At 38.0% G+C, this 15,345-nt stretch overlaps 1 protein-coding gene across 1 annotated transcript; it reads left to right on the forward strand.

Moving 5' to 3' along the window:
- The first annotated feature begins 962 nt into the window (after window positions 1–962).
- On the forward strand, window positions 963–14,909 carry cpxm1a (carboxypeptidase X (M14 family), member 1a). Its single transcript, XM_067421759.1, has 13 exons — window positions 963–1,288; window positions 3,154–3,263; window positions 3,351–3,490; window positions 3,714–3,798; window positions 3,995–4,145; window positions 4,244–4,332; window positions 4,412–4,535; window positions 5,076–5,272; window positions 6,963–7,142; window positions 10,997–11,291; window positions 13,161–13,300; window positions 13,392–13,494; window positions 14,367–14,909. Exons 1-13 carry the CDS (start codon window positions 1,033–1,035, stop codon window positions 14,675–14,677), a joined length of 2,181 nt encoding a protein of 726 aa, XP_067277860.1. The 5' UTR covers window positions 963–1,032; the 3' UTR covers window positions 14,678–14,909.
- The last annotated feature ends 436 nt before the right edge of the window (window positions 14,910–15,345 follow it).

A 15,345-nucleotide genomic window follows, 5' to 3' on the forward strand; every position in this document is an offset into this window, starting at 1 on the left:
TAATATTACAAGATGTGTGTGTGTGTGTGTGTGTGTGTGTGTGTGTGTGTGTGTGTGTGTGTTGTGTGTGTTAAGTATGTTGGCCTATGTATGTATGTATGTTGTCATGTCAAAATAAAAAACATAGGCTACATCTGAATAAGACTGTTAAAGTCTGTCCTAAAATATCACTGGGAGTTATTTAATATAGCCTTTAATTAATTTATTAAACTACTTCTTATTTTTTAACCAAATTTGCTGTTTTACTGATAATGTAGGCCTACACTTTCAAGAAAAGTGGTGGTTAAGCAAAAACCTGATACCAATAACTGCAAAACCAGCTGTTGCCAAAAAGTATTTGCATAGTGTTTAACATGCCAAACAAGAGATGAAACAGCAGAAATAATGTGACATGTCGCTTCATGTAGTCATTTAACACCTCACAAACATGAAAATAAAGAGACTTCTCTGTCAACCCTGTAAAGCCATATGACATATGAAAAGAATACATAAACTTACACTTCCAGTACACTTTCAGAGACTTTCACTCTCAATAATCATCATAAGTGATATTTCAATGTTTTATGATAAAAGCTCTGGCTTGTGGTGGCAAAACATTGAATGCAATGCAAAACAATGATGATAAAAAGCCTGTTGTATTATATGTGACATACATTCTAGCATGATTTTTCTAAAATAAATAAATAGCTCTTACTATTCAAAAATATTCTTACGTAGCCTAGTTATTTTTTAGCCTAATTAGGCTACTAAAATAGCTATTAATTGGCCTATAGTAATAATATATTCTATGTCAACCAAAGGGCATATAATTTATAATTTAGAAGCCTTAGAAATTCGTGTATCAAATATGACAGGCTGTAGTGTATAGAGTTAAAACTTCGCTTATAAACACGACCACGGTTCGTGCGGCATCTATTCTACAATATACGGTAGTGGCGGCAACCGGTATTATGTTACGAAGCGTTCGTCCAATATCTGACTTTTAAATTCTGCTTGGAGTCTTGGACACGAATATAGGTTATTGGAGAAAAAATGCTTATGCAAAGCGTACACATTTGTGCTGCAATAATACTTTGCGTTACACACCACTGTCTTTCATCTGAAAATCAGTCTGTCAGTAATGTTACTAATTCTGAATCTAACGATTTAAAGTCAATACTTAATCTGGCTGGAAATGTTACTAAAAGTTTAGAGACAGCAAAACCCGCTGAAGACCACACTCAACCACAGAGGAATACCAGTGAAGATGGAGAACAGATGAACAAAGAGACCCATGGAGTAAAAGCAGGCGAGTTATGATCAATCTGAGAGTTGAAGTAAATTTAGCTTTTTTTCTGTAGATCCCCTTAATATAACAATTTGTTTATGTTAAAGTGATTGCATTTTTAAGTTTTAAAAATTAAAACTGACACTGACATTTAGCCTACTCACCAACATTTCGTTCACTTTTTTTCTTCTTTTAAAGAAAAATTTGTAATTTTTATTTAATTTTATTTTCCATGCAATGGAAGTCAATGGTATTCAAAACTATGGTTACCAACATTCTTCAACATATTTTTTAATTTATGTTGCACAGCAGAACGAAAGTCATACCGGATTGGAGTGATGTTGTTATGACATATGATGTTGTTATGGATATGAGTGAGTTAGTTATGACAGATTTTAATTTTGGGGTAAATTATGCCTTTAAAATGTCCAACAGGTTATAAATATGGTCACTATATTTTCATATATTGATTCACTATTTATTGTATAGCCTACTTATTCCAATAGTCACTAGTGTTTATTCAGCACATACTATTAGTAGGGTGAATTTTTTTTTGCCATCTATTGAGATGACTTGGAAAAAGTGTCCCAATCAACCTGAATTCAACCCTATATTACTTATTAAGCACACTTATTAATTTAATGATATTCATTATGCGCAGTGCTTAACGTTTTGCAAAGTGTTACAATGTGCCAAAATGTGTAATGTGTTTTTTTTTTCTATTCTACAATATACAGCCATGATGTTATCTGGTCTCTTCTCTGTTTGAAATCAGTCTGATATTAGTTCAAGAACTGGTGGGAATACAGGAATGCTGAAGCAGCAAACATGATGCTGATTCACCAGACTGTTTTAAGCAACAATAATGAATCAGTGTGATAGTTGTTTACTCAGCATTCCTGTATTCCTTCAGTTCTTGAGCTCATTTCAAAAGTGCACCAAATGAAACCCTTTGGAGAAGAGAGAGCAAGTGTTGCCTTAACTTTAAAAAAAGGTTCTTAATTGGCATTGACGGTGCCATGAAGATCATCCAGAGAATCCTTTCACTGCACAAAATGTTCTTTACAGTGGAATAAGGTTTAGATTCATAGGTTATTTTTAAGGAAACCGCTAGTGCGCCTCCTGAGATAAGGGGAGTAAGGTTTACACTCACAGCTATTTCAGGCCTATGTCAGTTATACTCACCCCCTAAATCTCACTCCCATCCGGGTCACGGCACCAAATGCAACTGGTCCTACTTGACTTGAGTCTCTAGTGTGAGAGGTGGGCATGCTAACAGCTGCTAGCACGGCTCTTGAGCCAGATGAGTGAGGTTTACACACACAGCTCTTACTGGCCTACGTCCGTTACATTTACCTTCCCATAAACCTCACTCCCATTGGGTCATGGCACCAAATGTAACTGGTCTACTCAAACCACTCTGATCAGGATTCTAACCGCGGCCTTTGGTGTAGGAGGCGGGCTAGTTAACAAGGACTCTAAATACCGCAGCCAGTCAGTCACATGAGTCACTAGCGCACCTCTTGAGCTTAGGGAAATAAGGTTTACACACACAGCTCTTACTATACGTCCATTACACTACACTAAACCTCACTCACATCTGGGCCATGGCACCAAATGTAACCGGTCCTACTCGACCTGCTCCAAGCAAGATTCGAACCGGGTTCTCCTGTGAGGGAGGCAGGGGACCTTACAAGGATATTAAAGACCATTGCCACTAGTGTCAGTTGCTAGCGGTCCTTTTGGGGACAGGGGAGTGAGGTTCACATGCACAGTTAACCGTTGACCTACGTCCATTATCACTCATTCAAACATTCTAGGCTCCTCTTTTGCTTAATAAGTAATTGTTCATCAGCTTAACATTTGTGTGTCTCAATCTCTATTAGATTGTCCACCACTGGGTTTGGAGTCTCTGAAAGTCTCTGATGATCAGTTGGAGTCTTCCTCGTATTTGAGCATCGGGTTCGGTCCTCACAGAGGACGTCTTAATATACAGGTCAGCCCACTGTGTGTGTTTGTTTAATAAGAGTTTGAAGGTAGATTTAATGTAGCATGTTATGAATTTGCCTATGTGTGCTTGTAGTCTGGAATGGATGATGATGATGAGTATGGCGGAGCGTGGTGTGCTGGTGAAGAGGATCAGGAACAGTGGTTGCAGTTGGATGCTCTCAGACTGACACTCTTTACTGGTGTCATCCTCCAGGGCAGAAACTCTATCTGGAGGTCATTGTGTGTCTCATTGTATAATACAACATTGCAACAAAGTGTCTGAAAACATTGCATTCAGCTTACACTCATTTCCATAATAATAATATTCTTTCCGAAAGTACCGGTAAGCTAAAGTGTACTTCTTTTTCACAAGGTTCAACTTTTACAGGATGTTTGCAAATGAAACCTTTTTTCATTATATTTGTCTTACCAAAAGTCTTTATTTGTGTGTGTGTAGCTCTAACTGGGTCCACACGTATAAGGTGCAGTTCAGTAATGACTCATCAGTCTGGCAGCCCTGCATGAATGGATCAGAGGAGGCCGTAAGTTTATGAGTTTTATTAGTACTGCTAACCTTTGTCAAATCTGCACCATGAAGCTTCCCTGAAGAGTTCCCTGTAAGTCATGGCTAAGAAGTTTGTCAGAGTAGAGGAGCATGTAAATCTTTAAAGCGTATAGTGTGTATATTTTCTATATGTGTACTATATTGTCTCTCCTGATCTTAGAATTTCTGTGCAGGTGTTTGTAGGGAATGAAGATTTGGAGACGCCGGTTTTGGCTCTGTTTCCTGAGCCCTCATTGGCCCAGTACATTCGCATTAACCCACAGACCTGGTTTAGCAATGGCACCATTTGCCTCCGGGCTGAAGTGCTGGGTTGCCCAGTTCCAGGTTTAATATTACATGACTGTACATTGAAATATTTGGGTCAATACATAATAGTCACTCAGTTAAAAATGCAGTTTGACTAAATTTGTCTGTATGTGTAGATCCTGACAGCCCACAGTTTTCTGAAACTGAGAGCGGATCCACAGATGACCTTGATTTCAGACACCATAATTACAATGAGATGAGGAAGGTTAGAGTGATTTTAGACCTTTGTATTCTTCCTGCTTATTCATGTAACTGTGAACTGACACCAATTACTCTCCCTCTAGTTAATGAAGTCTGTGAATGACGAGTGTCCAAATATCACACGGATCTACACTATTGGGAGGAGCTACACTGGACTGAAGCTTTATGTTATGGAAATATCTGATAACCCAGGAAAACATGAGCTGGGTAAGTGTTCACTTTAAGACTCTGTTGCTTGTTATTCAGATCTCTGAATCTAATAGACTACACACACACACATATATATATATATTCTGGTGCAATAAGAAGAAGTCATCAGAGAATTCATTGATTATGCCCTTTTTTAATTTTCTTAACACAGATAGAAAAATATGTTCTCTTTGCTTTTAGACTTTATTTTGCTAATTTATCATACCTTTGCATAACACATTGTTGTCACACATCTGCTTTTCATTAGTCATTTGGCCAGAATAAACATTCCATCATTGATCAGATGCTGTTAAGCTTTTGCCAAAGAAACATTGTCAGCAATTTGTCTTCTTTAATCTCCCTATAAGGGTAAACATTTTTCCATATTAATTTTTTTTTTCATTATACAACTCCTGGGGATAAAGAACCTTTGTCCTTAATCTTGACCTTATTTTTTCTTGTGCACTGTTTCATGGTGTAAATCTGTAATTTTAAATAAATTCCTGTTCCACACTGTACAGATTTTACCGTTTATGATTTTTTACTGTTTGCATATAGGAGAACCAGAGTTTCGCTATGTTGCCGGGATGCATGGGAATGAAGTTTTGGGCCGGGAGCTCTTGCTAAATCTTATGCAGTACATCTGCCGTGAATACAACCGAGGCAATCAGCGTGTCATACAGCTGGTAAAGGACATACGCATCCATCTGTTGCCATCTATGAACCCAGACGGATATGAAACCGCCTATGAGAAGGTGAGCCAAAACAGAAACACTGATGAAAATAAAGGTTCTTTACTGGCATATATCTTTCACAAAGAACCTTTAACATCCATGGAAACTTCCATTAAACAAAAGATTATTTTGTGATTATTTTTCTTTTCACAAAAAGGTTCTTTAGATTGTTAAAATCTTCTTCAAACTAAGAAGAAAAAAAGGTTATTTTAAGAAGTTCACTGAAAGCGTTATTCTTCTATGGCATCAGAGCAAAAATAAACTTTATTTTGACAGAGGATCTATTTATGCAATGTACAAAAAGCCTGTCTTGATGGCAGAGGCTATTTACACTAACTTTGCCCACTGGCTGGTTGAGCCAGAAAAAATACAAAAGAAACAATAGTTCTGTTATGACAACTTTCAGAGAGATTGGTATGTTAATAGAGATTGGCATGGTAATGGATATGGCAATGTTACTGTATTTGGTCTTGGCTGAATAGATCCACTATACTGCTGCTGCTGCAGGGCAAGTACTTTCTACTAGCTGTTTCTACTGAGCAAGTAACAAGAGACTTTCTACTGCCAATACATTCACAGACATTGCTTTGAGAATGTAAGATATGCTGCTGCACATGTAATATACACGAATTAACCCTCATAGCAGATATATACATATGCCAGCAGCCATATCACCCTGTAGCCCACTGACTAGGTTGAGCCTAGTCCGTACCTGGATGGGAGACCAAATGGGAAAACTAGGTAGCTGTTGGTGTGTGGTGGGCATTCTGGCATCCAGGTGATGCTGCACATTGGTGGTGGTTGAGAAGATTCCCCCTTCCATGTAAAGTGCTTTGAGTGCCCTGAAATGCTCTATATAAATGTAACAACTTATTAATGAATTATTATAATACAGGGTGAGCTGGGGAAGGTGAAGCTGCAGACAGTTAACAGCAACACTACCGGTATTTGTTTGTATGTTGAGCCGCAGCTTATTGTCCGCTGATGTGACAGCAACCAATCAGCTGTGCTATGTAGATAATGATGTGGTCACTACACTTTAAAGGTAAAGACCTATCAGCCTGTGCCATTTAGAGTTTCATGCCAGAACTAGGTAACAGTGGTGTGAAAAGTTAGATTTTAACTCAAACGAATCAAGTTCGAATTTGCCTTTTTACAAACTCGTTTCTCTGCCTTTCCTTGTTGCATATCAGCTCAGAGAGGCATTTATTTTAAATAAAAATGTAAAAAGTATTTGAAAAGTGAGACAAAAAGTACCTTGCAGTTATTTTAATAGTGGGAATAAAGTGTTTAATCGGTAGGGTTAGGGGTGTAGGGGTCATGTCCCAAAAAGCTGGCGTACATTTGTGATTTTAATAAATATAATCATATTCACTGAATATATTTTTACTGCATACTGTTTATAATGTACTACAATACACTGAGGTTCTCCTACTATTACACTAAAAATACTTACACTTACTGCAAATAGCATCTAACTAGTATTTACACAGCAAATACTGCAAATTTTAATTTTAAATAGCATTTGCCTTATTTGTGTGTGCATAAATATTAGTTTTTTTAATGTAAAAGTTATAGTTAGGTTTTTGGATAGGAAGTTTTTAGATAATTATGATTGTGCATTCAATTTGCAATCACACAGAACTAGTTCACTATAGTGTGATCACCGACTGTCTTGTATTTGAACTTGTGCATGTGTTTGTTTCAACAGGGCTCAGAACTCGCTGGCTGGGCTCTTGGACGCTACAGCTTTGAGGGCATTGACATGAACCATAACTTCCCTGACCTCAACAACATCATGTGGGACGCTCAGGAGTTGGCCACGGACAAGAGGAGAGTGAGCAACCACTACATTCCCATGCCAGAGTACTACACCTCAACCGAAGCATTGGTATGTATACATAAGCATTGTTATGCTCTCTTGGTACAAGCTTATAATATGTGGCGCCTACTTATAAAAATGTTGGGTACTGTTCACTACTCCGAAACAACAACAAAAAATTGTGCAGCCAGTTGGCCCTTCCCCAGCCCCTAGATGTCATGTTATTCTTCAGTTGATCATTTTTTAGATAAGCAATGTAATCCATTTATCTAAAAAAACAGCAGAGCTATTTCAGAGGTTGTCTCCTCATAATGTTTGTTTTATTTGGAGGCAAAGAATTCTCGGATTTAAGGGTCAAATTTATTAAAGTCTCCATGACTTTTTTTCATTTCTGTGATTTATATCCAAGTAAAACTTCTCGAACAAGCTCAAATGTAGGACGGGACATGATTTTGTCCATGGGGAATTGATCTGGTTGTTAGATGGATGTGGTTTGCTATCGCTGTGATGTCATGTGACTGACAGTTTGTCCGGCCTCCTCCCGCCTGTAAACACATCATCAGAGAAGAGAAGAGATGTCTCTGCAAAAGGGAGGAGAAGATATTTTGGTTAAAGATTCGGAAAGCACATGAATAAAAAAAAATTAAGATGTGGATAAATTGTTTATAATAAGAACCTCAATATTCAATAAAAACAAGAACTATCAGTTTGGATTTGATGGTGACATCAAACCTTTGAATAGACGTTTAGTCTTTGCCTTACAGAGGAGGACATGTTGTGCACAGAGGACTCAAGGTCAAGCAGATCTGTGAAGAATGTGAGCACTTCCTCTCAGCTGAAACTCCCTGTGCTGGGCCTCCAATAGGAAAACATGCCGCCATACACAGATTAGAAATTACATTTACACCTCATCATGAAAGATGAGAGAGGGAGACTCAAATATGAAGAAATGTAAAAGGACACACAACTATCATATTTTCTGTGGATTATGAGATTATTATTAGGGGCCAAGCACCGAAGGTGCGGAGGCACCTATTGAAATCGTTAGTGTTCCTATTATTATTCTGCTTCTTCTTCTTCTTCTTCCGCCATAGGAGTCTCTGGCAGCCCATAGAACCGTATGGTAAAAAGTTGTGAAATTTGGCACACTCATAGAGGCCAGTCTGAGCTGTCACTATAGCAAATTTGGTGCCTCTAACTCAATCCCTCTAGCGCCACCACCTGTCCAAAGTTTCACTCATATTTATGCTTATAACTTTTGACCCCTAAGGGCTAGAAACAAAATTCTTTTTTCATCGGATTCCTTGGCTCAAGCCGATTCGATTTCACCCTATGATGTCATTTTCCGGTATGCAAATTTTCCCGCCATTTTGAATTTTCTGAAAAACCTACTTTTTCGAACTCCTCCTAGGCCGTTGCTCCGATTTTCACGAAAATTGAAACAGATCATCTTCAGAGCATGTTGACAAAAAGTTATGGAATTCAAGTTGATTCGTCCAATCGTTTCCAATAAACGCACAAACAAATTTTACGTGGAGGTTGCAAAAACACACTAAAGGCTATATCTCCGCAACGCTTTATCGTATTCAAACCAACCTTGGTACATGTCATCACAAGCATGACTTGAAGCAACATGCAGCGTTTCGGCGCAGCGCCACCTACCTGTCCGGAGATACGAAAAATGCCTATTTTGGCTTATAACTTCTGAACCGTTTATCCAAAAATCATAAAATTGGTCTCATTAGATTCAGGGCGTCATGCCGAGTCGACTGATATCCAATTTTACCATGTCGGCCATTTTGGATGTCGGCCATTTTGAATTATGTGCAAAAATGCTGTATTTTATGAACGCATGAACAGATTGTTATGAAACTTGGTATGGGTCATCACCACGATGCCCTGAAGTAGCCTGAGAAGTTTCGAAACAGCGCCACCTAGTGGAGAATTTTTTTTTTCAAACGCTTATAACTTTGGGTGTGGTTGACATATTTTGATGGGAGTGTGTTTTTTGGTCTCCTGAATCCTTGCCGACTCCAACGATACCAGACTTGCCAGGTTTCGGCATATGGTTTGCGCAGAGTTGTAATTTAGTGCTTAAAAAACATTTGCTGATATCTTCGAAACCGCTAGTCCGATCGAGACGAAACCAGCCTCAGAAGTTCGGAAACATAGGTCGATAGCTATACGCTAATGCCCAAATCTCAAAATATTGATAGTAAGGGGTAGTAAAATCCAATCAAAGTCAGGTGTCAGTCCTTTTTTACGTGTTTTTTCATATAAATGTCTATAACTCCAAAACAAAATGAGATATTTTCACCAAACTTGACACACATATGTATGGGCTCACTATGAGGACACATAAAAAAATTGGTGGGATTGTGCCTCTTGGTGGCGCTATAATAAAACAAAACATGAAATTCCCATTGACTTCAATGCAGTATTATGGTTTAAAATGCTAATGCTATAATTTAAGAATGCATTAGCGTATCGTTACAAAACTCGGTATGTGTCTTCCGCTCCATTTCCTGAAGATACTCAAAAAGTTTCGGGGTAGCGCCACCTTGTGGTCAAAAGTTGTAATAAAATGTACAGAAATGCGAATAACTTTTGATTAAATTAACCCATTGTAATGAAACTGGTCATAATACAGTCAATGGCTCATGCCGAGAACATGGATACCAATTGTGCCATATTTTGCAAACCTATCTGTCCTCCGTCTTGTTATTTGTTAAAAACCTACTTTTTCAAACTCATCCTAGACCGTTTGTCCGATTTTCACCAAAATTGATCCGTATCGTCTTCAGACCATGCTGACAAATAGTTATGGATTTCGGATTGATAGACAAAACAGTTTTCATATACCACTGCAACAGAGTTGAGCCATGATGCAAAAATTACTCTTGAGGCTGTATCTCTGCAATGCTTTGACATATTGACACCAAACTTTGCATGTGTCATTGTCATCTCAATCTGACTAAACCACATCAGTTTCGTAACAGTGACACCTATTGGTCGAAAGTGATAAACCATTAAACCATTATTATTGACTGTATTTAAAATTTGACTGCTATTTTGCCTAAAATCAACTTAATAGGTCCTTAATGGCTCATTGTTGCAGTTGGCTTGAGACTTCCAGCCATGCTGGCATGTCTTGTCTTCTTCTTTGCGCTTGGCCCCGATAATGGCTGCTTGCAGCTATATTTATTATTATTATTTTATGCAAAGATGAACTTTTCTGCCTGGGGGGAGGGGCAACAGGGGAAGAAACTAGACCCAGACCCTTGAATTACAGTCTAAACCACATTTTGGTAGAACAGTTGTGTCCATACCAGTTCAGACTGTCTTTAGTAGGCTACATGTTATATATACTATAACTGTATTTGTATATACACTACCAGATGTTTAGAATAAACTTTAAACAATGTTTTAAAGAAGTCCTGTATGCTTAAAAATAAAAAAATGTATCAAGTAATGTAACGGTGAAAGTAATGGTGTTTATTTGTAACAGAACTCTTTTGTAATCTTATAAATGTCTAATTGTCTATACTGTCTTTTTTGATCAGTTTAATGCATCCTTGCTAAATAAAATCATTCATACTTTTTTTTTTTAACTTGATTTATTCCAAAAATTTTAAATTTAGTATATCACATTGTTGCATGTTTTCAGCTGTTTTCAACACTGATAATAATAAGAAATGTTTCTTGAGCTTCAAATCAATTAGAATGATTTTTATATTAAAATAAAAAAACAGTTCTTTAAGTATTTCACATTATTACTGTTTTTACTTTAATTGTCCAAATAAATGAAATGAGTGTAATAGACTTCTTTAAAAACATTTAAAAAATCATAATTATTCCAAACTTTTGACTGCTAGTGTATATTATTAAATATTTGCACATGTTCATGTCTATTCATGTCAAAGGTGGCCCCGGAGACACGTGCTGTAATCAGCTGGATGCAAGATATACCTTTTGTACTAAGTGCTAATCTGCACGGGGGAGAGCTGGTGGTCACTTACCCTTTCGACTGCACACGGGACTGGATCCCTCACCAGGACACACCCACCGCAGACAACGATTTCTTCCGTTGGTTGGCTACCGTCTATGCCTCGACCAATCTGGTGATGGCAAACCCAGATCGGAGGATCTGTCATTCAGAAGACTTCCTGCAGCACAACAACATCATCAATGGAGCAGACTGGCACACTGTGCCAGGGAGTAAGTAAACATCAAAGACTTTCTGGCCATTTCTGTAACTTTACTCATTTGAAACAGGGTACTTTCTAAAATTCAGTTTTAAGAGATGACACATAACTCAAATAGAGGTCCTCACAGTGAAAGTCTTGTAGAATATTCAGGAGCATGTAGAATAAAATAAGATTATAAATATATTATATTAATTTAAATAAATGTTATTTATTTATATATATATATATATATATATATATATATATATATATAATATACACTCCTGATCAAAATCTTAAAACCAGGGGATTCATTGCAAGTTTTACACATTTGGATCATAGTGGCACTAGTGGATCATAACCGGGTTGTAAGTGGCGATTCAAAATGCCAAAAGAAGAAACAGGAGCAAGAGACAAAAAACAGAGAGTAGGCAATTTATTGAAAACTGCATTTAAACTGAAACAGGCCGTTCATCAGCTGATCAAAAGTTTAAGTTTAAAGTTTAAAGACCATAGCCTTTAAAAAGGTCAAATCTGCACAAAAATATGGCTTTCATGGCATTGTCCTTCAAGCAGACATACTGTCAAGATCTCCTGATGGCAAAGGCAAAAAGGCTTTCTCTCTTTGAACGCGCCATCGCTGCTGAGGTTGGACGCAGTAAGACAGTCATTTTACATTTCTTAAAAAATCCTGAGAGTTATGGGACAAAAAAGTGAAGTGGTAAACCCAAAAAGATTTCAGCTGCACTGAGCCGCAGGATCCGACGGGTTGTCCGTGAAGACACAGGTCGATCCTCAACCCAAATTAAGGCCCTCACTGATGCTGACTGCAGCCCAATAACCATAAGACGTCATCTGCTAGAGAAGGGCTTCAAGAACAAAAAAACGTCTATAAAGGCCACGTCTCCTCCCACGACAAAAACTTGCCCGTTTAGAATTTGCAAAGGAGCACCAAACTTGGGACATTGAAAAGTGGAAGAAATTTTTATTTTAGTTTACTGGCATGACAAGGAGATCCCACCTGAGATGTTTTTTACGCGGCACAGTGGAGGAGGCTCCATCATGATCTGGGGTGCTTTTTCCTTCAATGGGAAAATGGAGCTTCAGGTTGTGCAGGGGCGTCAAACGGCGACTGGCTACGTGGATCTGTTGCAGCGGGCATCCCTCTTGACCGAGGGATTACCCCCGTTACCCCCGTCTGTGCGGTAATGACTGGGTCTTTCAACAAGACAACGCTGCAATTCACAAAGCCCGCCTGACGAAGGACTTCTTCCAGGAGAATAATGTTGCTCTTTTGGACCATCCTGCGTGTTCCCCTGATCTAAATCTCATTGAGAACATTTGGGGATGGATGGCAAGGGAAGTTTACAAAAATGGACATCAGTTCCAGACCGTGGATGCCCTTCATGAAGCCATCTTTACCACATGGAGCAACGTTCCCACCAGCTTCCTGGAAACAGTCGCATCAAGCATGCCGAAACAAGTTTTTGAAGTGATCAACAAGAACGGTGGGGCTACTCACTACTGAGTCCGTTTTTGACACTTTTAGTACTGTTGTGCGTTTATTTTTGGGCTATGGTCTTAAACTTTTGATCAGCTGATGAACGGCCTGTTTCAGTTTAAATGCAGTTTTCAATAAATTGCCTACTCTCTGTTTTTTGTCTCTTGCTCCTGTTTCTTCTTTTGGCATTTTGAATCAGTGCTTACAACCCGGTTATGATCCACTAGTGCGAAATGTGTAAAATTTGCAATGAATCCCCTGGTCTTAAGATTTTGTTCAGGAATGTATAATATATTTTATTATATATATATATACATGCTTATTATATAAAAGGCTTTATGTACTGATGAGATTCAATGTCATATATTCTTTTTCTTATATTTTATTTTTGCTTTATAGGCATGAATGACTTTAGTTATCTCCACACGAATTGTTTCGAAATAACTGTAGAACTGTCCTGTGATAAGTTCCCACATGCCAGTGAGCTTCCTATCGAGTGGGAGAACAACAAAGAGTCTCTCCTGCTGTACATGGAGCAGGTCAGTACTTCCTGTATGGAAACATGATCCTATGAGATTCTAATGGATCCTACCCTTTTCCATTTTCATCTGGTCTTTCACTCTTCTGCAGGTGCACAGAGGTATAAAGGGCATCATCAGGGATAAGGACACTAAAGCTGGCATTGCTAATGCTATCATTAAGGTGGATGGACTGGACCATGACATAAGATCTGGTATACCTCTAAAATACTTTTGCCCAAAAAAACTACATTAAAGAGGACCTATTATGCCTTTTTATATTTGCAATTTTCTTCAGTGTATTGTTGCTGTTTGAGCATGAAAAGGGTCTGTAAATTAAAGCACAAAGTCTACTCAAATGTGAGTTATTCGCAATTTCACTAAGCACTATTTTTGAAATGCTTAGTTTGGTTCTAAGTTTTTTTCTGGGAACGTACACGCCACAATATTCATAATTTAAATAATTCCCACCCAAGACATATGCAACAAAAACCAAGACAACAAAGTCGAGTTGCTGCCTTCGGAGAATGCATTCCAAGGAAAGAAGGCATCAAGGCACTTCCGAATCCAATGATAGTTCACCTCCTGTCTCCTGAGATACCATAATCTGAATTTTTTTGAAGCCAGCATAGATGTATCATTCGATATCTCACAATCCTGTGCTTTCCATTATGTGACAGTTCAGCTAAAAAAAAAAAGATGGCAACCGAAAGTTGCGGTTGTTGGTCAGTTTGTGTGTAAACGTACGATTTTGACCACTTCTGTGGTCATTTCGTGCAAGAAATTACTATCGTAGTACTTAAATATTTGTTAGTTATCACCAAACCTCTCTCTATTTTGGTGTAGTTCAAACCATTAAACCATTACGCTGCCTCAGAAATGTGCCTGATAAGGCAGCATGGTAGCTAGCTTATTTTCGGACACAGCCAGTGTTTTGAACTTGCGGTTATGGTAAGGTGCGTGAAAACAGATTCTAGTAGACCCCAAAAACAAAATCAAGACTTTATAAAAGGGCTTAATAGGTCCTCTTTAAAAAAAACTTTTTCAATACAGGATATAATACATTTAATTATTCACATGTTTGTAGCTCTAGATGGTGATTACTGGCGTTTGCTGAACCCAGGTGAGTACAAGATAACAGTGTGGGCAGAAGGCTACTTCCCCCGCATCCGCCGCTGCACTGTAGGGTCAGAGCCCCACGCAACCATCTGTGACTTCACCCTCACCAAGACATCACAGGAACGCCTAAAACACATCCTGGCAAGCGGTAGGAACATTCCCAAGGATGATCAGGTACGGATCCGAGCAATGCGAATGCGCAAACTCCGCATCAGCACCAAGATTCTTAACCGACGCAGAGAACAACAGCAGCGCCTTAACAAAGTTAAACGAAAGTAAGGAGCCCGTTTAAAAAACAATAAGCTGGTCTGTCACAGGTTGAAGGACATTGATATTGAAGAGACATTGACTGTTCAACATTTGAATGTTTTTTTTTAACCACTAACACAGATTTTTAAGAATGCCTCATGTGAGCAAGACTCTGAGATTGTAGCTGGTTTTCTACACTCAGAATATGATTTTGATGATATAATAAAGCTCAATAAAACTAATAAAAAAAGTTTACAGAAAACATCTCTCATTCAGTGATGTATAGAAGCTTGTTTCCACCACAGAATAAAACAGGTAATTGTGACTTTTTTTCTCATAATTTCTAGCCTTGATAATTTTTTTAGGGGGTTGGTTTTTTGGGGTTTTACATTGTGGTGGTGGGAGTGGTCCCGTGTGTTTATATGCAATTCGGTTTTCTACTCTAGGCATTTCTCAGAATTGCGTCCTTGGTACGAGGGCACAGTAAAGAAATGTAAAAAAAAATATTAAAATAATTTTATATATATATATATATATATATATATAAATATATATACAGGGTATCTGCAGGTTTTACCAAGTCAAATTTAAGACTTTTTAAGACCTTTTTAAGACCATTATGAATAAAATTTAAGACCTATATTGCGCAATTAAAAAAAACATGCATAAGAAATCCAGAATCACTCAATTACCTAAAC

The sequence above is a fragment of the Pseudorasbora parva genome, chromosome 17, assembly GCF_024679245.1.
Source record: "Pseudorasbora parva isolate DD20220531a chromosome 17, ASM2467924v1, whole genome shotgun sequence".
In the NCBI taxonomy this organism is placed as follows: domain Eukaryota; kingdom Metazoa; phylum Chordata; class Actinopteri; order Cypriniformes; family Gobionidae; genus Pseudorasbora; species Pseudorasbora parva.

Excerpts from the sequence above, each read along its gene's own strand:
- cpxm1a (XM_067421759.1), top strand. The coding sequence starts at position 1,033 with ATGCTTATGCAAAGCGTACACATTTGTGCTGCAATAATACTTTGCGTT. Across the intron at positions 1,289-3,153 it reads GACCCATGGAGTAAAAGCAG|ATTGTCCACCACTGGGTTTG; the intron begins GCGAGTTATGAT and ends AATCTCTATTAG. Across the intron at positions 3,799-3,994 it reads TGAATGGATCAGAGGAGGCC|GTGTTTGTAGGGAATGAAGA; the intron begins GTAAGTTTATGA and ends ATTTCTGTGCAG.